Raw genomic sequence first — 24,112 nt, 5'->3', positions numbered from 1 at the left:
ACCCAAATGACAGGCTTAGTGGCTTTTGAAGGCTTGCCTTACAAATCCAAGCGTGTAAAGTAATGAAACATGTCACACCATTTAGGACATTAAATATTATTAAATATTAAATATACATTAAATATTCTGTATATGTCTATGTATATTCATGTAAGCAATATAATATTCTATACATAAGAGCTGGTGCTTTTCATTAGAGGAGACGGCATGAAAACATTTAGGGTAGTGGAGAAACCACTTGTTTTAGAAAGATCCTGTGTTTGTTCATGGAAAATAACTTAGAGGAAAGCCCTTAATGTCTTGTTACTCCTGGCCCTGTTGTAGATGGCCCATTTTCCTTGGTAATCCTTTGAATCAACATGGGGAATATATATTAAGAATGTGCTTGTTTATCATTTAAATATTTAATTTCTTTTCTTGGAATAGGTCATAAATACAAACCTACCTCTGACCTCTTAAGAGGACAGGATTCCGAGAAACTGCGAACATTGAACGTGCAGGTTATTTCAGGTGAGTTTTGGGACGTGCCAACAGAGCACGGCTTTGAGAATCCCAGTCCCTCACCGTTTCACTATAGACCCAAGATCAAATGATCTGAGCTCATTTAAATTAGCCTTGTATCTGGAAGAAAGGAGCTGTGGGCAAATGAAATCTAGTTTAATATGTCTTATTATCAGGGGACAGTTACGATCAAAAGTAGCTCCTTAAATAATGGAAAGTTTGCCTGATTGGCAAGAAGAAATTCATGTGAGTAGGCAGAGGAGAGAAAGCAATAAGGAAGAAGCCTCAGATTTATTTTTAAATGAGACAAGATACCATTATTCCTCAGAATTGCAAGAAGTAATTGCAGAGTGGGCATGGCTTTTTTGCTGGAGCTTTCACTTAGGAAAGGGTGTCATTGTGTAAAAAGAACTTCTAATAGCCCCAATTAAAAAGTCCCCCGTCCTCTCCCGAGAAACACAAATGGAAGAAGGGAACCCTAATTAGAGCAGCTAAGAGAGCTGTTGGCACAGACGCTGTGGTTCGATCTCCTAATTGCAAAGCCTCCTTCTGAATTCAAGCTGTCAAGTCATATTAAAAAGGAAGAGAGGGAGATTGGGACGCGGGCAAAGTGCTCTTCTTCATCAGGAAGATGTCATCTCCTGGACTCCGTGCAAACCGCGGCCTGAGGAGTGATGTTTCTACAGCTCCTTGCGTCCAGCTGGTTAGCAGGCTCCTTCAGACTTTGTGAGATGTCAGAGAAGGAGGCTTCAGGTCTGGTGTCTAAACGGTGTTCAAAAATGCAAGGACAGTGAACCAAGCCCGAGGTGCCCCCCACAACTGCATGGTAGCCACATGCAGATCTGCACACGTTTCACTGGGAACTCTGCTCCCGAGGCTTTTCTTATCTATTTAAATTAGCAGGGACTCAGACCCCTAACTTGAGGAAAAATGGGATTGCGTGCACCTGAAGGACTGACTCAGTTTTAAAAAAATGCAGACTTTCTGTTCTCCACGTATTCACCGATGGCTAATAATAAGCAGTAGCGGAGTGATCATTTGATACCTGCTACATGTGGGGAACGTTGATGGAAGTTTTGTGTGGTCAGTGACAGTTTTGTTTGATTAATGGCATTAAAATCAGAAGGTTGTTTCCAATGCCCAAATTCATCTTTATAGGGAGAAAACGGCATTTCCCCTGTTCTCCCCTCTTAGGTGGGCCCCAGGCCTGACATCCATGCACCAGGAATGTCTTAGCCTAGTTCTGCTGAGCTTTTTCAGTGGCCTCGGGAATCCTGGTCCTTGCTCTTTTCAAGACATAATTTTGAGCACTGCGGCTTTGTCTGAGAAAAAGTCGATAGTCCCCCTGTCAACTCATATAATCGGGGGAATCACAAATTTAAAGTACTAGCTAACCACAAGACTAACCTCACAAGTTGTATTTATGAGCCTTTGATTTTCATTCACCAGAGGAAACGGTCTCGGCCATTAACCTAGATGCAATTTCCCCCCCTCCTATTATAAGTTGCTCTTTCTGAGAGAGAAATGGGGAGGAAATAATGTCTCCCTTGAGTGCCGTTTTTAAGGCATCTCTTTGTCATGATGGGTTACAGGCCGCGGTGAGAATGTAAGGAGAAAACGCACCAGCATGGTTCTCTGGTGGAGCAGTAACACGAGTAGAAAACACGGTTCAAAGGGAGCAGCGACTACAGTCCCATTCAGCGAAGCAGCTTGCCGTTGTCTCAAGCTGTATGTTCCAGAATGTCCCTCCGGTTGTTCATGTATTACAAAGGAAGTGTTGTTACACACGTACACATGGAGATAGACAGGCTCACACTCTCAAAAGGATGAGAGAGAAATAAAGCGAGATGACCCAGACCCTGGCCCCACGTCCCAGAGCACAGCGAACATGGGCAGAGTAAGGCATCTCCCTGCAGAAAGCCGTGTCGCAAAGAATCAAATCCCAAGCTTTAACAGGCCTCCTGTATTTTCTTCCTTGCTTTGAGAAGCGTGCTGGCTTCTGTTGCCTGTTTTGGCATGAATCTACTTTACATTTTACTCAGTTGACTGTTATCTTCACACAGGTGATGATTCTCTTATTCAGCTTTGGATCCTTGTCCCCAGCATAATTTTTGGCATGTAGTTTGTGCACAATAAAAGCTTGTTAAATCACACAAAGCCTAAGGGGAAATGAGGATAGAGTCAAAAAGAGCAGATGAGGAAGGAATTTATCTTGGGGTTTGGGAAAGATGAAAACAAAGAGCCAGAGAGTGATCGGAGGGAACATAATTTGACTTCAGTAAAGAATATATAACTCTATAGAGTTGCCAAGGACGTCAGAGAATCATGGAATACACTGACCATCTTGAAGAAGAGATTTGGAGAACTATGCAAAAGTCACTTTGAAATGCATCCCTGGAAACAGTGTTTAAAGGGTTGGTCATGTTGGGAGACCAAAGTCAGGGGCAGGAGCAGTGGGCTAGGACCCCAATCACTGGACACAAACAATAGCGATCAACTTGGCTGGCTTGGCCGAAAGGAAACCTATTGGAAAACCGGTAGGTAACCCATAGAAACACCAGGAATGTTAAGCATTCAGAGGTTGGAAAATGAACAGGAGTTAAAGGAGGCCAGGCAGCCAAGAGTACAGCCAAAGTCACCATGGGAATGGTCTGGTGGTGTCACCACCACTCGACATTCCTCTGAGCTTCCAGAGCTACACCCTTTGACCATCCAGCTTTGCATCACTGTCCAAGATGGTGAGCCCCAAGGAAGGGTATCTGGCTGACTGAGGGCAGGCCACAGATTGGTACTCTGGGTGCCAGGAAGCAGGGAGAGGGAATTTCTACCCCTCTGGCTTCCTGCATCTTTGAGAGCACCCCAGAGATGGCCTCATGTTGGAGAGCCAATATCTAAATATCTAGGACACCAAGTATCCAGGATTAGAGCTTCCATGGACTCCTGCTGCATGGGTCAGTGAAGGGGCTCCTTTCATCTCTCCCCTCTATGTCCACTGAACATGGTGAAATCTTGAAAACTTGAAATTCTTTACCTTCAACTACTCAACCAAAATCTGTTGAACCCCGACTCAGGATCAGGCATTATGCTAAGCGTTGATAAGACAGTGGCCTGGACCAGCGCCGTCTCTGCTTTCACGGAGCTGATGTCCCAGTTAAGGAGATTCTCACCCCGCTCCCCACCCCCATTGCCTTAGAAGAAGGGAAACCTAATTAAACTATACACATTCATTAAGCGACTTTCATAGACAACATTTTATCTCATTTCACAAGAATCTCGCTTTTTTCCTGATGCGAAAACCTGGAACTAAGAGAGTTTAAGTAATTGACCCACAGCCCGTTCCTGGCCGAGTCGGGTTCAAACTCAGTTCTGTCTGGCGGGCTTTTCTGGCACAGAGCTTACGGGCTCTGGTGAACTGGGGAATTTCGTCGTGCTGCTCAAGCCACAGATCAAAACGCACCTTGTTCTTTTACAGTTCACACTGGAAACCGAGATGAAACCTTTTCTGTCTGCTGTAGAAGCTTGTGTGTGACAGTGTGAGTCACCCTCAGAGTGACATTTAGCATTAGTGAAATATTTTTTTGCAGCTAATGTGGGTAGGTTCTTAGGGACCGTGACGCAAAGAAAATGGATTTTTATTGCGAAAGAGAATTACTAAATGCCAAAAGGAAGTGGATGACCCAGTAATTTGTATTACCCCAAAATATAACTAATGGCAATGTAAAATTATAATTTGCAACATGTTTATGGCCAGCATAATAAAGACTAAGCCGGTTTCAATTTTCAGCAGGAGAGAAAATAAATTGCTCGTGCCAGATGTCCCACAACCAGGCAAAATAACATGGAAATTTAATTTTTACTTGCTTAACTATAATATTTATGACTCCGAGAGTACAGATTTGGGTTCATAAAACAGTAAAGGTTGGAGCCATCTGCTTGATTACAGAACAGAGCAGAATGCAGAGGGTGACTTTTTTTTTTTTTAAAGATTTTTAATTTATTTATTTGACAGAGAGAAAGAGACAGCGAGAGAGGGAACACAAGCAGAGGGAGAGGGAGAGGGAGAAGCAGGCTTCCCGCTGAGCCGGGAGCTGGATGCGGGGCTCGATCCCAGGACCCCGGTATCATGACCTGAGCCAAAGGCAGAGGCTTAACGACTGAGACACCCAGGAGCCCCTGCAGAGGGTGATTCTTGATGCAGGAAGAATTTCTTAAGTGTGAAGAAGAATCTATAGGCAGAATAGGATGATTTATTCTAACTCATCCACTGAATGCCTTTACGTGATAGCCTTTTGTGCTAGGTCTGGAAGACCTGATGATAAAACATATACAGATCAACATCTTCTCCAATCTTTGTGCAGATTCTCCCCACATGGAACATCCTGCCTCCCTTACCCCTCCCTGCAGACCTGCCCTCCTCCCACCCTGCCTTTGTCTAGTTCACCCCAAGCCTTGCTTCTGATCTTAGCTTGACTGACCCTTCCTCAGGGAAGTCATATTGGACCTCCTAGACTAGGTCAATTCCCCTTCTCACACATCCTCATAACACCACACAGCTCTCTCTGTGCCAATGTCACTACTGTTATATATTATATATGTGTGTTATTATTGGATTGACATGGCTCCCATGAGCCACTGAGCCCCTGGAGATCAGGGACTCTGCCTGATAATATTCATCACTGCGTCCCCAGCTCATAGCACAGTGTAGATGAGGGCACAGAGTACGTACCTAATAAATATTTGTGAAGTAAATACAACTCTACATGGACTATGCAGAAAGAATGCCTGCTGCTGTCTTACAAAGACCCTTCAAAACCGTTCCCCCCCCTAAATTATAACTTTTAAACTCTTCATCAGCTTCATTCCTTGGAGTGCTAAGGATAGCCGCAGTGTGAATGAGCTGGGAGCTGAGACAACGGCTCAGAATACTGGCAGCTGTCTGTTCTCTTTAGCTGTTAATTCTAGGTAATTTTGCAGTCATGTACTTTCCCACCCTCATCTGATTTTCACACTGGCCAGATTTGGAACAGCTGAATGGTTTTAGGATCACTGTTAACGATAACAGATGGAGCTCTGAACGTAGTAGAAAGTTGGCTCCTTGAATAATGGAAATCTATTTTAAGCTACCATAATTGGTTCTATTAGCCCTAAAAAGCCACTAGCTATCTTGGGCTTGCACAAAAGGGCCCAGGTTTTTATGTGATGCAAAGGTCAGAATGATGCATAGCAATGTTGAAGTTCTGCATTCCTAGGACAATAAGAAGAAATAGGGTCTACGGCCATCCCACCCTGAACGTGATCGATCTCGTCTGGTCTCGGAAGCTAAGCAGGGTCGGGCCTGGTTAGTACTTGGATGGGAGAAGAAATAGGACTGGAAGGGTTTTTTGGAGGCAGATTAGAGAACTGAGTAAGAATCACCAAACCATTTGAAAACATCCGCATCCACCTTGACTGCAGTAATCTGTGAAGATTAACGCGAATTCCTTCATTTCTGGAGAGGCTCTTATAAGGAGAGCAAGTACTTTGTGGGAAACAGTGTAGACATTTATTGCTATCGTCACCGCAGAATCATGGCTGAATCTCCCAAAGTACAGGGAAGGGAAGGAAGCGCTGAGGTCCCCATTTCCAAGGTCAGCCATCCATAGCCCACCCCTGCTGAGCGCATATTTGGGTCCTACCCAATTTCGAGCTGACCCCTCAAGTGGGCTTAAAAAGGCGCTTGGAAAAATACTCTGTTTTGCACTTGGTAGTGCGGAAAGTACATCAAAATACACCTTAATTACCTCATTTACCCTTACCTTTAGTTTCTTCCTTATAGCTTCAAGGCAGTCACACGGGCTTTGCTGAAGTCATGAGGAAGTTCAGGCATCAGTACACACTGCTGAACCTTTAAAGAGAAGGCGCGGGGCGAGGCCAGGGCCCTGCCAGGGGGGCTGCCTGGCTGCTCCACCCGCAAGGCAACACAGGGGCCTCACATTGGTGAATATACCTGGTCCGAAGCCTTCCTTCCGGCCTGCGGGCTCAGCCTCCTGCAATGGCGGCCCACCAAAAAAGATCCACTGTGTGATCCAGCTCACAAAACAGGTTTATAAGAGCAGAAGGCAATACAGTTGAGAGAAAATATGGGCCAAAACACTTCTGACAACTAACATGTGTGCCCTCTCTGCTTAGACAAAACCATGTGGGAAGTTGAATCACCGCCAAGGCTTGTTTGGGAGGTCTTAAAGGTAGAGTCCTTTGCCAACACAGCTTGAAAGGCCTTCCTCCTCATTTTAGGGGTAGCCTGATTGGCTCATTTAACACAGCACTTTTCACACTTAATAGGCTTTGGCCTGGGAATGATTTCTGAAGATAACTTTGCACGTTTCTGTTGTGATTATGAGTTGATTTTATAGACCAACTCTCAGAGGACAATCTTATTTTTCTTATCCCCAACTTCCTACGTGGCACCCCAGAGTTGACTTCTTGCCCTGCTTGTACCCACACATTTTTATTAAGGAAAATGAGGCACAAAGAAGTTAGATGGCATTCTTTCAGTCATTCAACACATATTTTTACCTATCATGTGTCATGCTCCAAGGTTGGTTCTGGGGAATATAGTGCATAAAATACAGTCTTTGTGGGGCGCCTGGGTGGCTCAGTCTGTTAAGCATCTGCCTCTGGCTCAGGTCACGATCCCAGGGTCCTGGGATCGAGCCCCGCATCGGGCTTCCTGCTCCGCGGGAAGCGTGCTTCTCCCTCTCACACTCCTCCTGCTTGTGTTTCCTCTCTTGCTGTGTGTCTCTCTCTGTCAAATAAATAAATAAAATCTTAAAAAACCAAAACAAAACACAGTCTTTGTACACAAGGAGACAGACAAATAAGCAATTACAACAAAATTGGGTAAACTCACTATTGGGATTATATATAGTATGGGTATCTAGCCCTGTTTACCGCTCCTTGTTCTGTTTTTGTTTCTAGCTATTTTGACTTTCCAATTTCATAACCAAGTAGAGCTGAGCAAGTAGTTTTGGAAATACAAATATAAAAAATTGATGGGGCAAATTCTCTAAACAGCCAAGAGATCCTGGCCAGGATGAGGAGGTTTTAGATGTACCTTCGCTGTGGGAGATGCACCTTGTCTTTGACATGAAAATCATCAGGAACAAAGTGAAGAAAACATCTTGCAAGTTTCCATGACTCAGTGGGAATCAAGAATTACTTTGGAAGGATGAATTGAGGTTAGATGCCAGATGTCATAGATATAAAACACTTCTGAAAAATGATAGAGATCTAGAAAAAAAAAAGAAGAAGAAGAAGAAAAAGAAAAAGAAATATCAGAGGGCGACCTGGACGATGTCATGGGCATTGTGACAGGGGTTTATTCAAGAACATACGGCATGGAGTTTTATTTTTAAACAAAGTTTCTACTGCTGGAAATTCATTTTGTTCTCTAGATTCAGCCAGGTCAAAACTCATCCTGAGGTTCTTTTTAATTTTTTAGGCTCTTCTGAGGTTCTTGAAAAAAAGTCAAAGAAATGTTTGGTTCAGACCTTTGACAAATTCATGAATAGACTTCTGTGAAGTTTTAAAATATTCCTGGCTGCTTCTGCTGCCTTAACTAGTGTTGGTGAATTAATATTATTTGAAAGAAATTCTATTTCCCAGTGTAAAACTAGAAAAATATCCCACCCATCTTAGCTATTCTGAAGAAGGCATTAAAATGACATATATCCTACCTTTTTATCAAATTTTCAGAAGTTTTCCTATTAGTATATAAGTTACATGTCCTTGGAAACTAGGAGAAACAGAATATAATGCACCACTAGAGAGTTATTTTGGACTAACCATCACTTTGACAGATAATAGCTTTCTGTAGTAAATTATGGTTATACCATATTATACAACATCAGCAAACCAAATGAATAAGCAAATGATGAGCAGTTTAGCTTTCTAAGCAAAAGAGCTCTGTTAATTTTCTTTGGTAATTATTTAATTTCATGAAAAGGTTCTTTTGGTATTTTAACTTTAAAAAAACTGTCTCCAAATCTCAAATTCTGGACATGATAAGATACTTTGTCAAAGATTGTCTAAGCAATTATCTGCCTGGTAAGTTCATTCTGAAGGCTTAATGTGCATCAGAATCAACTTGGATGTCTGTAAAATCTCAGGCTCCTGGACCATTTTGAAGGGAGATTATAATTCAGTAGATTTGGGACAGGGTTCTAGAACCTGCATTTTAAATTCAGCTTCTTATGGTTTGCAGGCCAAGGGTCCGTTGATCACTTTGTTTTCTATTGTTGTGTGACAAATTACCACAAATTTAGTGGCTTAAAACAACACACCTTTGTTATTTCAGTTTCTGTGGGTCAGAAATCTGGGCATAGCTTTGCTGGATCTCAGGGTCTCACAAGGATAAAATCAAGATGCAAGCTGGCCTATGTTCTTATATGGAGGCTCTACTCCTAAGCTCATTCAGGTTGTTGGCAGAATTAATTTCTTTGAGGTTGTATACTAAGGTCCCTGGGTTCTCACCGCCTGTCTGCCAGAAACTGCCTCAGGACCTAGAGGCCACCTGCAGACTCCTGCTACGTGGCCTTTCTAGAGACAGTTCACAGCTTGGCAATTTGCTTCTTGAAGTCCCACAAGAGATCCTCACTAACTTCCGGGAGGGCCCAGTCTTTTTTGTAAAGGCTTTTACCTCATTAGGTCAGGCACACCCAGAGTGGTCTCTCTTTTCAATAACTCAATACACCTGCAAAAATCTCATCTTTGCCATATAATGTAATCCAATCACAGGAGGGAAATTCCATTCATGGTCCTGCTCATGCTCAAGGGATGGGGATTACAAGGGGCATTCCACCAGGGGGTGAGAAGCTGGGGGGCTGTCTTAGAGTTCTGCCTACCACACCCACCCTCTGAGAAGCACAGATTTAGAAAGACGAAATCCCAGCTTCCTAGGAACTTTCAGTGTGAGACAAATAGGGATGAGGGAACTAGCCCCGTAGATGCGGTTTGTACTTAGTGACAATAAGGTAAAAATAAAGGATGCTAAGGGGAGGCAGTGCAATGGGTCTGTGAGGAGGAGAGCAAGGAGATGAGAGCTTTGTGTCCAGGTAAAAACTGGTCTCATTTTCTCACCTTTGTCCTAACCAGTCAGGAAAGCTTTGTCACTTACCGTTTAGAAGGCCAAATTCTCTGTAAGAAGAAATTCTAGCTTTGGTGGTTATTTTAGCATTTCCATAGAAATGGAAGGGTCTTCAATGTCTGTGGAAATGGTCCCCAAAAGGCATCTATTCCTGCTCCTTAAAGAGCACTTGCTACTTTTTAACATCTCTAATTAAGATCGATAATTTTCTGGAAAAATTGACAAAACCTGATACCAGAAGAAATAGAAAATCTAAACAGAACAATTATCATAGAAGAAATAGAAAATTTGTCAGTTATCCCTGAAAAAGTAACAGAAAGAACAGTTCACAGGGGAATTTTTACCAGTCTCTAAAACATTGATATTTCCAGTTGTATTTAAACTGTTATTGACCATAGAAAAGAAGGAAAGAAGGATGTTTCCTAATTCTATTGTGAAATAAACATTAATAACATATAAAGCTAAGAAAGATTGTGTCTAAAATGAAATCATTGAGCAATCTTACTCATGTATATCTACGCAAAAATTCTGAGTAAATATTAGCAAAAGAATCCACTAGTATCACAGTATAAAAATATATATGTATATATACATACATATACACACTCCTACTATGACCAAGAGGAGCTTATTCCAAGAATATAGGAACAGTTCTCCATTAGGAGATATCTATTAATGTCACTCATATTAATAGATCAAAGGGAAAATTTGGTTATCTCTCTACATCCTAAAAATGCACTTGATAAACTATAATTCCCATTCTTCATAAAACTCCTAATAAAAATAAGATAAATAGGTACTTCCTTAACATGATAACATATATCTGTCTCAAACAAAACCCCAGAATCATACTTACTAGGGAGACACTAAAAGCATGTCTGTAAAGCCAGGAATTTTCAAGAATGTTCACTGTTGCCACTTTACCTACCATTGTCCTGAAAGTACTGGTCAACACAATTAGGTAAGAGACAAAGATATCTGGTTGACAAATTGGAAAGGGAGGGGCGCCTGGGTGGCCCAGTCGTTAAGCGTCTGCCTTTGGCTCAGGTCATGATCCCAGGGTCCTGGGATCGAGGCCAGCATCAGGCTCCCTGCTCGGCAGGAAGCCTGCTTCTCCCTCTCCCTCTCCCACTCTTTAAAAAAATAAATAAATAAATTGGAAAGGGAAAATGATCACTTTGTGTACCTGGAAAATTTAAGAAAATTCTCTAAAAAAATTCTTTAAAAATAAAATTCAGTAAGAGACAAGGTATGAAATTAAGACAAAAAATCAATAGCATTCATATCTTTATATATTTTTTTAAGATTTTATTTATTTATTTGACAGAGAGAGAGAGAGACTGCTAGAAAGGGAACACAAGCAGGGGGAGTGGGAGAGGGAGAAGCAGGCTTCCTGCGGAGCAGGGAGCCCGATGCGGGGCTCCATCCCAGGACCCTGGGACCATGACCCGAGCCAAAGGCAGATGCTTAACGGACTGAGCCACCCAGGTGCCCCAGCATTCATATCTTTTTTTTTTAAATAATTTAAAAATATTTTATTTGAGGGTTTTAATAATTTCAATATTTAATATTTTCCTTAATATTTATTCTTTTTCTTATAATAGTTAAATGCAAAGAGAATATAGTGATCTTTTTTTATTAACATATACTGTATTATTTGTTTCAGGGGTACAGGTCTGTGATTCATCAGTCTTACACAATTCACAGCGCTCACCATAGTACATATCCTCCCCAATGTCCATCACCCAGCCACCCCATCCCTCCCACCCGCCTCCACTCCAGCAATCCTCAGTTTGTTTCCTGAGATAAGAGTCTCTTAACCCCAGCATTCATATCTTTAAATAACAACCAGTTAGAAGATACTGCTGCATTTAAAATAACCATAAAAAGATAAAATAACTAGGAATAAAATTAATATAAAGAACTACACAAGATCTTTCTGAAGAAAACTTCAGAAAAATTCTCCTGAGAGTCATAAAAATGACTTGAACAACAATGAAATGGTATATCATGTTCTTGAATAGAAAGATGAATATATAAAGTTATGAGTTCTTCCTAAATCATGAACAAGGTCATTTTAATATCCTGATGAAAAATAAGCTGTCACTAATAGCCAGAAAAAATTGACATAGAAGAAGAAAGAGGAGAGGTATCCGTTCCACCATGGTACTGGTACTTAAGTAGATGAAAATATCTAATGAGGGGCACCTGGGTGGTGCAGGCAGTTAAGCGTCTAACTCTTGATTTTGGCTCAGGTTGTGAAAATTAGAAAGTTTAGGACTTGAGTAAATGATGAGAGAGGCATATCTAATCAGTAGGAAAGAGAAGGATTATTGAATGAATGGTATTGGGACAACTGAATAATCATCTAGGAAAGAAGATTACCTTAATCCAGAGTTCACACTAATACTAAGGTAAATTTCAAATGAGTCAATAATTTTAATGTAAACATGAAAGCATAAAAGTAATAGAAGAAACAACGGTAGAATTAATTTATAACCACAAAGTAGGGCTTTCTATCCATGACACAAATTTCAGTTAAAAGGCTGATAAATTTGACTACATGAAAAAGAATGTACACAGTAAAAACCATTAGGGAAAAGTTGTTTGCAATTCATCACATATGATAAGCAACATTTCCTAGTAAATAAGGAAGTTCTAATAATTGATGGAGAGAAGACCATAACCCAGTAGACAAATGGGTAAAGGATATAAATGGACTGTTTATAGAAATGGAAATACAAATGGCTCTTAAACATATGAAAGCTTGTTTAGTCTCATTCACAATAAATTCTCCCAAAAGAAATTTTTCTTTTGATGTCTACTATGTTCCAATAATATTGGCCTTCTGGGTATAGGAGACACAGCAATGAGCCAAACAGAGATCTCTGGTCTCACTGAGCTTACGTTCAGGTGGAAATGCAAATTAAGGCTACACTGAAGTGCCATTTTCATCTACCAGACTGGTAAAAATCCAGAAGTTTGCCATCACACTCTGTAGCAAGGGGCGATAGGCCCTCTGCACTCTCATGCTTTGCTAAGGTAAACAGGGAGGCTAAAGTGGTACAACTTCTGTGATATGAAATTTGGTGATAACTATCACAGTTACACATGCATAAGCCCTTTGAGCCAGCAATTCTATTTCTAGGAATTTCTCCTCTGGATTACTTACATAGGAGAGAAATAACGTATGTGCAATGTTTATTGCTAGGGTGTTTGCAATATGAGATTAGACACAATCTAATAGGAGGGTGTTTGAAGACAGGATGATACATCCATACTATGGAATACCAGGAAATTGTAAAAAAGAATGAGGGAGCATTTACGGGGAAAGATCTCTTAGACCATTAAATATACATACATATATATGTATAGTATGCTACCAATTGTGTAAAGAAAGACAAAAACGACATGTGTACATATACGTGTATAAATCTATCTATCATCTATACTTCTATCCACAAAAATCTGAAAACCTTGTTTGTGGCAAAGGAAGGAGAGAAGGGAAAGAATTATGTGATGTGGTAGAAAGCAGTTGTCTGTAGGAAATGGGGTAAGAGGGAGACATTTTGAATATCGCTTCATAGTTTATAAAATTTTAATCATGTGAATGTATCTTTTATTCAGAAAATTAAGTCCAAAAATGTCTTTTTTATTAAATTTTTTTCTAATTAAAAGAATATAACTCTGAGGGATGGTTTGACAGTATTTCTCTTTTGATAATCAACGCCAGTGTTTCATCATCTTCATGAATAAGAAGCATGATATTCTTTTTATTAATGCACGTAGAAATTTTTAAAAATTAAAAAAAATTTTGATAAGCATCATAATCTTGATTACACTTAAATCTTCCTTTTTGATTTGTCTTCTTAAGAAGCAGCTACTCAAACTTCTCTTTAAATTATAGGTCACCTCATTTCCATTCATGTCCAAGGCTTTGTATAAAAAGTAGAGACATCTGTGAAGCAAAAACCACATGTATTATGTAAAACTCAAGTTTCAATATAAAAACTAGAAAAGTAAGGCCCCAGATCCCAGTGGAATGAAAGAGACACCATATGCCATGGGCCTGAAATTTCATCTCCTACCTTGAAGTCAGCTGCAGATAATATTAGAAGGATTTGATGTCACATAGTCCTAGAAAAGGAGGACAGATTAGAATCCATCTGATTTGGAACTTGGCTTCTTGGTAAAATTCTCCCTGAAATCAAAGATGGTATTAATAAAAATTCTTAGGGACCTATTTTAACAAAATGCAAAGAAGAAAATATTTGCAGTCAGTTTCCATACTAAAGTTCTTTTCTTTCTACTTGGTATTGCATGTAAAAAGTGTTTTTCTCTACTTTGCTCCTGTAACTATGCATCAGGTCTAGAGCTCAGGAAGTGGGGGGAGAGGAGAAATGAAAGAAACAGAATTAAGAGAAATGGGTTAACGGTGTCACAGTTGTAGGCAGGAAATTTAGGGAGTGATGGAAACTGCCAATATCCTTGCTAGATGGAGGGCATTGTTCTCTTCGCACGTTGGAAAATGTTGTTATCTGTTTTTGCATTGCTATTGACTAAACACAGACTAGAACAGTTCTCCTTCTTAAAAAATAGAGACCAAGCAGAGGGTGCCCTTGACTCAGGTCAAGAAAGTGCTTCCCCCAATACCGGAACTAGAAGTTACTTCCACGGTGCATCTGCAAGATCAGTATACACGGTGAGTGATGATTCGGCTTTACTGATGATTTACCTTTGTTCATTATAAACGTGAAAGATCCAAGGAGGTACAATTTACCCCAACCTTCATTTCTATCTGGGAGTAGGAGACAAAAAGTAATGAACTTGCAAAAGCAGTTCATGTGAATTAGATGACATGAAATAAAATCACTATTTCTTCCAAGGTCTAAGAAGGACCAAAAAACGAATCTCTTAGTCTGTTAAACAGCATGTGCCCCTGAGATGTCAGCTTAGCCCTTGGCTGTTTCCTCGGGTTGGGTCATACATAATCCCAGCAGAGCAATCGTTGTTTCAGTCGGAACATGAGAGGAGAGAGAATGTGAATTTATAAGCAGAACAACCACTGACCCTCAATTACTGAAATTAAGAACTTCCCTCAATGTAACATCTAATTAATGTGCATTGATTTTCATGTACTTAAATCCCAAACTGTGGTCAGAAGTGTCTTAGAAATATTTTTCATTCATTCAACACATATTTATTAAGTAGCTATTATGTTAAGGCACTATAGATAGCTATTGTAGGAGGTATAAAAATTAGAGAAGAGGGGAGACACTAGCATTTATCAGTATCCTTTTATTGTGCTTCATGGTGATAGGCTAGATCATTTACCTGTCTTTATTTTTTTTTTCAGTTTCAGGTGTAGAATTTAGTGATTCAAAACTTACGTACAATACCTGGTGCTCATCACAAGTGCCCTCCTTAATCCCCTTCACGATTTCCCCCATCCCCCCAACCTACCTCCCCTCTGGCCACCAACTTTGTTCTCTAAAGTTAAGAGTCTCTTTCTTGGTTTGCCTCTCTTTTCTCCCCCCATATTTGTTTGTTCTGTTTCTTAAATTCCACATATGAGTGAAATCATATGGTATTTGTCTTTCTCTGAAAGACAAAATATGTCTTTGACTTATTTCACTTAACAATACTCTCTAACTCCATCCATGCCACGCAAATGGCAAGATTTCATTCTTTTTTTTTTTTTTACGGCTGAGTAATATTCCAGTGTGTGTATACCACTTCATGATACATGATACCTAGGTAGTTATCAGTCAAGATTCTAGCAGGAAACTAATAGTATACTCAAATGGAATCAATCATTTGAGGTGAGTTTAATAAAAGGTCTATTAAGTCAGGTTGTGGAAAAATCCAAAAGGAGAGTGCAGCACCCTCAAACTAGTAACAGTGAGGCTCTGCTACTGTCCCTAAGACTAAAGGAGCAAGGAGCCCAGAGAGACAGAGACAAAGGCAGGCAGGCAGGCAGACACACACACACACACACACACACACACACTGATGGACTATGTTGGGAGAGCTACCTGATAGGGACTGTGACTTTTAGTCAAGTGACAACAGCCTGTGATTGCCCTGAAGAGAGAATATTTCACTTTGGCTGTTCTCTTTCCCCGATGTGCCAGTACTTACCATTGGTCAAACCCAAACAGAGCGAGGACACTGGAGCTGGATTGAGGCAGTTCATACAGATTGGCCTCCCAGGGTACCAAGCAGGGTGGGGAAAAAAATGGAGTGCAGATCTAGAGAAGCAAAGGGATCAAGCATAGGTGGCTCAATATGTCAAACTGGAAACTAAGTGCTAAGGATATATTTGTGTTCAGGACTAGAGAGAAGCAGGCCTTAGTGTTTGGGTCTTAGTGGAATCAGAGTCTGCTATTGGCTCAGAAATTGCTAGGTAGACTAATGTAATCATAGAGTTGTTTTAATGAAATATTGTGCTTGATACCTCTCATTCTGGTCCTCCTCATTCTGGGATGCTTGACCTTGCATATGAAGAGATCCCCTTTGCTCATTCACCTAATGTTTTTTGAGCACTTACTGTATGTCCAGAATTCTGCTACTCATTGGCAAAATAACATGCAGTCAGTGGAGAAATCAGATTGAGGAATCTTAATTCCAATAGAGAGCCAATAACATGATAGAGGTATTCACAGGGGACTCAGGGAGCATAACGGAGAGACCCCCTCATTCAGAGGAAACGCTGCCTAGCATTTAGTAGGTGTTCAGTAAGTATATGTTGAGTGGATGATTAAATCCCAACTTCTACATCTCTTTAAAAGAAATTTGCATGAACACTTACACTTTCATTTATAGAAAAGGAAATTAACCCAAACATACTGTAGTGACAGAAGCTCGAGGAGACCCTATGTTTCCTGGGTCCTAGGCTGAGAAGTTTGTAACCACTAACCACAGAGTCTTCCTAGGTTTATAACGGAGGCTCTATTGCCTAACACAGGATTGGAAAGAGCTCTTAATCAGTGATATTGGGGAGCGCCTGGGTGGCTCAGTTGGCTAAGCATCTGCCTTTGGCTCAGATCAAGATCCCCAGCTCCTGGGATGAAGCCCGGCATCAGGCTCCCTGCTGAGTGGGGAGTCAGCTTCTTCCTCTGCCCCTCCCCCCACTCATGCTCACTCTCTTATGCTCTCTCTCTCACAAAAAAATAAAATCTTAAAAAAAGTGATATTGGGAAGTTTTTTGGTATTCTTATAACACACAGTTTTAATAAATGATTTAAAAAAATTATTCTCCACTAATTCTTTTCAGGTAATACTTAACATTTTTGTGGTAATAATATTTGTCTTTTTTTTCTTCAATCTTCAGGGTATCCTTCTGAATTCCTCTGGACCATTTGGACTGAACCCTTTTGAAGAATACTCATAACCTCATTTTGGGAATGAGCTAACTAGTAAATATATGAGTCCAGCTGAGGATTCACAATAGGAAACAGTAGGAATGCTGACTGGTTGATGAAAACTGGCTCAAGAGCATTCATTTGACCCATGAGATCAAAGAAATGAGAGTTTTTTCAGGAAGCCATCATGAGTCATGGAAAACAAGCTGATGAAACCCATGGAAACAACAAGGGAATGCTCACTGTCTTTGCTTATCTGTCTTTATACAGCTTACAGTGGCCCCAAGATTTTGATTTTGAAAGGAACTAAAACCAGGGTCAAGGATGAAAATCTTTTCTCTCATTTGCCCACATTGCAGATTCTAATTTGATGGGTTTTCCTATACAGATGGATTGTTTCTATTTGGCAAATTACTTAAGAGGGCCTGGGTTGTTCGTTTATACATTTGTTTGGATTTATAAATGTTGCCTCCTTTTGGCACTGAGGATGTTTTAAAAAATTTCAAAGATACCAAAATAAAATGAATTTAAGTGAAATACTAAATGAAACGAGTATTTAAATCTAGTAGCAAAATGTTTCTTCTGATTCTTCTTGGTGTTTGTATTTTTCAGAGCTATCACTGATGTCAAGAGTAATTATAGTTATTAATTACAATAAAAGCACATATAGACAAGAGGGCATCTCTCAACATTGAAAAATATAAAAATATCTTTCCAGAGTTAAGGTGGAATTTAATCTCCTGGCATCATTATAAGGTTACACTTGCTTGTCTGAGCAGATTTCTAGAGTTTAACTGCAGGGTCAGATTTACTATTAAGCAACCTAACTGGAATGAATGATTCAGCACAAAGAGGTTTTTTCTGGTACTCTTCTTCTTTTCTTTCTTTTTGCTAGATCACAAACTGAGATTCTAACCATAACATTTAGGGATTGAAGATTTGGCAAATGGAATTCTAATAGTCTCACTTTTTATTGTCTCTGTGAACTTGATTAATAGGTGAGTCAGGCTCAGGTCTGGGATTATTCAGCAGGAGTTTAGGGGTATCACACTCCATGAGGGATGGATATTATACAATTTCTGAGAGGCCAAATTATTGTTTCCTTGCACATTGCCTATTATGTTCAGACAAATGACTTGAAAATCGGTGGGAACTTGGCTTACAAAAGGCATAAATTAAGCTTCAAATTCTGTTAAATTGTGGCAGCTCTCTGGAAGCTAATTTCACTTATTTATTGAAATAATAGACTTTAATAGATAGTGTGAAGCAATAGAACATTGTAGATGGCCTGCTGTCTGCCTCCAAAGAGTCTATAATCTGGTAGAGGAGACAGGGCATGCATACTACTAGTGATAATGCTAGACACAGTAGGATAAGATAAATGTCACGTACAGGCTTCACGCTTCTTTCTGAGAATTCACAGGCCAGTGAGTCATATCTGGTTCGGGGTAAGCAGGGTAAGCTTTTCAAGAAAGTGGGTGTAAGCTGCACTGAAGATGGTTTTTCTTGATCTTTCAGAAGAGGTCAAACTTCCCAAGTATACACTTTCTCAGCCCCCATAGCCCTTTTCATATCTGTTATTTATACTTATTTTTATGGTTATTAATTAATTCTGTTCCCCTTTCTAGACTGATTCTGCTCACCATAATATTCCTGGCAGCTGGTATGATGCTTGGTTCACAGAAGCTTCTTAATACATATTTGTTGGAACAAAACCATTTACTGAGCCCCCTGTACATCAGGCACATGCCCTGTAGAGTTTCACTTCTTCCTTATAATGACTCCTGTAGACAGGTGTCATTGTCCCTAAGAACCTCACCAATTTGCCTATGGTCTCAGGAGTGATATGTGGATTCAGGTTGATGTGTCTCAAAAATGCTTTTGTACCTACTCTATACTTAATAAAATCAAATTTTACAAAAGACAAATATCATATGAATTGCATTTTCCTTTCTTCCTCTTTCAGTAGATAGCTTCTCTCTTTTGCTCTCCCAACTATACTTCTTTCCCTTCATGTAAAACATGGTAGAGTAAAGACTTGGGCTCAATTTTTTGTCAATTTATTCTCATAACTTGACTTTGATTGCTTGCTTCCCTGTTTCTTTTTTATTTTACTTCTCTTTTCTGTCTACATCTTTCATAATCATCCCTAACTATTGGTGCTATTCTGATGGGTGGTGATCTTAGGACAATGAGTGGAAGGAAGGTCTTATATTTTTAAAATCTAAATAATGTATGTTATCAATTAACCTAGAGGTATGACAACCAAATCTTTGGCTGGGTTTAGAAACCCCTCTGTGAACTGGAAATCATGTACTTTAGTTAAGACAAAATAGTCTAGACGTTCCTGTGATTTGAAGGACAAGATGAAGTGTACATGCATGGGAAGGGGAAAATCAGGACATTTTGGTAAAAATACACTTCACAAAATCCTCTGGATGAGTTATTTTCCTTCCTGAGAGTTAAGGCTGTTCCCAGAGGGAAATATGGATTTAACATGGCTGCTTACTGGAAGAAAATCATTTTGTGGGCTATCAGTTGAGATACTTTCATCTGTAAATAATAACAGACCCAAGTCAAAATGCCTTAAATGATAAGATGTATTGTCTTACCTAACAGGAATTCTGAAGAGAATGCTTCCAGAATTGGTGAATTCAAGACCTCCTACCAAATGCACCCAGGTTTTCCCCCAACTTTCCTCTCTGCCATCATCTGACTTTTGTCTTCAGGGGTTCCCTCTTGTGGTTCCAAGAAGAGATGAAATGGTGGTGCCAGAGCGCCAGCAATCATCACATGCTCAGCCCACAATGTCCTTTTTAAGAGTAAAGAAACCTTTATAAGAAGCCTTCCCAGATTTCTCCTCATGTCAGAGCATCTAGAATTGGATCATGGACATGCTCTTAAACCAACCAATGACAGGGGGGTATGGGACCATCGTGACAAATTTAGAAGTATCCAGATTTGCCTGGTTCTTAAGGAGGGGAGAGGAACTGACCATCAGAATCAAAACAGGGCTCTGCAAATATGGAAGAGGAGGAAGACTGGCAGGTGCCTCTGGGCACGTGCCTCCTCAATTCCAAGGAAATGTGCAGAGAGAAACTGGCTGAAAATAAAACCAAGGCTTGGTTTCTCCCCCAGAACAATCTCCTGTAACGTGCTAAGGCTATTCTTCAAGCATGTGTTGTTGCCCAAACTTTCGCGAAGAGGGTATGCAAAGTTGTCATGGTGTCATAATCTCCCTGCAAAGTTTTATTTATTTTCAGATGGACTGTAAAAATAGCCCATCTGTTTTCACACGGAAGAGTGATATCAGGGTGTGATATTTATTACAAGAGCAGGCACAACATCCGTAGTGAAGAGCCACATAGTAGTCATGATCTTTCTTTCATACCTTATGCCAATTTCCTCTTAGGGAAATTACCTCTCACCCATGGAATGATGTCTTGATGGGACTGTAAATCAAAGTTTCTTGCCCATCAGCCAAGGGGTGACATGTGGCCAGAGCTAAACCAATTTGACCCTCCATGTCAGGACTTTGATTTACAGGTACAATGACATATGGGTGGAAAAAAACCGACTTGGGCTTATTCATTCCAGCAGCAGAGTTGAGTCATTCCAGCTTTTAGACGCCCCAGTACACCCCGAACTCCCACCAAACTGCCTTGGTTCTGAGACTGGTTCTCCAGCCTTCCCTATGATTCTGTGAGCTACCAATAATATCTTTGCAAAGATCCTTTTCCTGCTTAACTTTCCAGACTTGGCTTCTGTTGCCTGCTGAATATAACATCTAACATCTACTTTATGTCGTAAAGTCAGGATGTCTGAGCTGTAAGAAATCTTAGAGATCATCTGGTTAATGCCCTCATTTTCCAGGTGAGGAAACCAAAGCCCCGGAGGTTGAGGGTTTCAGCCAAGTTCATTTCGCAGACTGTCCGTGACAGAACTGAGATTAAGACAAGGTCTTCTTTGCCCAGGATTCTGGAGTCTGCTTTTTATTTTAATTCCTTTTTAGTACAGACCACAGCCTCCTTCTCTGTCTTTTCTCTCTCTCTCTCTGCAATGCTTAATAGAAAATAGTGGCCTAAAAATCTTCATTCTCCCCTCCCCCAACTGACAATTTGCTTTGTACTGTTTAAAAACTTGTTTCAGAGATAGTCCTTTCTGGGATTTGGCATCTGGTAACGACAGGCATCAGTTTATATCCTTATACGGAGCCCTGATTCTTCCCAGCTATCTTTAAATGTTTATTTTCCCCTTACATGAAAATAATGTTGGGAAAGGAGGTGGTTTGCCCTGGGGAAGTGTATGGGCTGGGGTTCTCAAAGTGATTACTTACCACTAACAAGTCTGACTTCTAGCTGTGTGCATTTGGGGAGAGCCTTCCTACCTGCACATTAAAAGATATATATCCGCTCTATCTTTTTCAGTTGTTTAGGGCAGTCATAGCTCATACAATCACTGCCTAAAGGGCCAAATGTTGGGGTAGGAGCTGGGGAGGGGATTAATAATAATACAGTAGTCTCCCCTTATCTGTGGGGATATGTTCCAAGACCCTCAGTGGCTGCCTGAAACGGTGGATAATACCAACCCCTATGTATATTATGTTCTTTCCTACACATATATACCTCAAGTTTAATTTCTAAACGAGGCACAGTAGATTAACAACAATAACTAATCACTGAAAACAATTATTAACAATATACTATAACAAAAGTTCTGAGAACATGGTGTCTCTCTTGAAAAAACTCACCGTACGGTACTCACCTTTCTTCTTGATTAATGGTGTGAGATGATAAAATGCCTCCTTGATGAGATGAATTGATGTGAACGACTTAGGCCTTGTGATGGAGCCTTAGGTTACCTTTGGCCTTGGGCTGATTCATTGGGAGGATCGTCTGTCTCCAGACCACCGGTAACTGATCCCAAGGCAAGTGAAACCCTGGATAAGGGAGAACGGCTGTAGCAGTAATTATGTGCCCGCCGCTATTGTAAGCACCTAGCAGGGATTAGTTGATGGGTTTTGTCTCATAACTAGCTGTCTCATAACTCACAGCTGTACATTCTAGTCCCCTTTTGGAGAGTTCCAGTGCAGAGTAACAGACTAAAACGTTTTCCATGTCCCTGTAGTTTAAAAAAATGTAAAGAAAAAGGTTTACTGACGGTTAAATACAGTTCTCAGGAAAATCTTTTCCTTTTTCCTTCCCAATTATCCCTAAAGACCAGTATTGAATCAAAAGGTAAGGACTATTATCCATCACCCCAATTTACAGGTGAAAAAATTAAGGCAAAGAGAGGTTAAGTAACTTACTCAAGATCATGCAGCTATTAAGTGGCAGAGTTGAGGGGACCTGCAGTCTGTTAAGTCTCTGACAGGCTCAGGTCATGATCTCAGGGTCCTGGGATTGAGCCTTGCCTCGGGCTTCACACTCAGCGTGGAATCTGCTAGAGATTCTCTCTCCCTCTCCCTCCCACTCGTGCTCTTACTCTCTCAAATAAATAAATAGATCTTTGAAAAAAGTGGCAGAGTTGAGATTTGAACCCAGGTAGTCTAGGTTTCAAACTCCATGCTCTTAACCCTCTACTCTGTTGCATCTTAATCATCTCTTTACGTAGGGAAGAGTAGTTTCTTTTCCTTAGGAAAAAAAGTTGTCCAATACAGACCAATGCCTTTCATAAACACTTTTTTTTTTTTTAAGATTTTATTTATTTATTTATATGTATATAGAGACACAGCGAGAGAGGGAACACAAGCAGGGGGAGTGGGAGACGGAGAAGCAGGCTTCCCGCAGAGCAGGGAGCCCGATGCGGGGCTCGATCCCAGGACCCTGGGATCATGACCTGAGCCGAAGGCAGACGCTTAACCATCTGAGCCACCCAGGCACTCCTCATAAACACTTCTAAGAGGGGTTCTGTATCATGAATCTCTGTGTTTCGACAATGCTTCAGGGTACACTACATACAATACACCACCACAAGAACTGCTCTGGTGCAAATGCTTCTCTTGTGTCTACCCATGTATCAAAGTACCTCCACAGAACTGCATTATTTGGTGGTTGTGAGAGGAATTGCACAGAAAGAAGCTTTTGGCTCCAGATGCTCATAAAATAGGCTCAACAAATAATTGTCTCATCAATTACTTAAAAAGAGCTAAAATCTTTTCACTCATTTCACGATCACCTATGGTGAGAGATAGTAATGACAATGCAAAAACACCCAAATATTGATGAAGAAAAGCTGTGAATCGAGTACCTGGAATGTCCCTTTCTGCTTACTGGATTCAAAGCACATTTTTCGACTTGAAATTTGCTACACAGACACAGGAAATCATCATCTCTATTCCCCTCCCTATTTTGGCAAACGGACAATATAAGTTTTATTTTTAAACAGTGTATCATAACAAAGTTCCACTATGTCAAAACAAACCAATGGTGCTTAATAATTACATCATAGTGAGATTTTTTTTCTTATTTTATTCTTTATTCAGAGGGAAAAATTCAGTAGGAAAAAAAGTTATTTTATAAACTTTCTATTTTATTCTAGCTATTTAAATAACAGACTAATACTAGAAGAAAAGTTCTCCATTATTCAGTAATTGTTGCTTTTTTTACAGAACAATTAGATTAATGTGAGCAATAAGAATCTTTTTCAATGGCATGTTTTAGTGCCAGAAATTCCATCAGAGACAGAAATCACATAGGCCATATTCTAGACAATGTGCTCATTTAAATGGGATGGGTAGTGGTGGAGGAGCAATAGGGAGGTCAGACAAGGAGGTGAGAGGACAGTATCCTGCCTCTCTTGGGAACCAGTTGTACGAGCTCTGGGACCCAGGTTGGCCTACTGGTGTCCCAAACAAACCAGTGTTTGAGACTCCATCTTTCCTTCCTGTTTAATTAATACCACCACAATATTTGAGTGTGGAACCTCCCCCACCATCTCAGCACTCAGACTTAATTTTTATTAGTTTTTTCAATGGAATTTACTTGGAGTACATTACCCATTAAAGCTTTGGATGGGCTCCCTTTTGATTATTAACATATTGCTGATGTGGAGGTCTTTTAGTTATTCATCCATTTGTTAATATAACAGCTACCTTATTCCAGGCACAGTCCCATAGCTGAGA

At 40.3% G+C, this 24,112-nt stretch overlaps 1 protein-coding gene and 1 long non-coding RNA gene across 2 annotated transcripts in view; one reads left to right on the top strand and one right to left on the bottom strand.

Moving 5' to 3' along the window:
* Positions 1 to 17,469, top strand: part of TMEM156 (transmembrane protein 156) — a 48,382-nt gene extending 30,913 nt beyond the window's left edge. Inside the window, exons 5-7 of the mRNA XM_064584375.1 lie at positions 427 to 510; positions 14,225 to 14,327; positions 16,959 to 17,469. Of these exons, the coding sequence (XP_064440445.1) occupies positions 427 to 510; positions 14,225 to 14,327; positions 16,959 to 16,971 (200 nt within the window). The 3' untranslated portion in view covers positions 16,972 to 17,469. The remainder of the gene's footprint in view (positions 1 to 426; positions 511 to 14,224; positions 14,328 to 16,958) is intronic.
* LOC135363581 (uncharacterized) lies at positions 13,257 to 14,233 on the bottom strand. Its single transcript, XR_010409334.1, has 2 exons — positions 13,714 to 14,233; positions 13,257 to 13,583 (listed from the first exon to the last, which is right to left on the bottom strand). It is a non-coding gene; the product is annotated as an uncharacterized LOC135363581 (long non-coding RNA).
* Positions 17,470 to 24,112: the final 6,643 nt, after the last annotated feature.

This window comes from Mirounga angustirostris, unplaced genomic scaffold (assembly GCF_029215605.1).
Source record: "Mirounga angustirostris isolate CCGP_5_RB_7025 unplaced genomic scaffold, mMirAng1.0.hap1 SCAF_2, whole genome shotgun sequence".
NCBI lineage: Eukaryota > Metazoa > Chordata > Mammalia > Carnivora > Phocidae > Mirounga > Mirounga angustirostris.
This window is presented reverse-complemented; position numbering and strand designations above follow the sequence as displayed.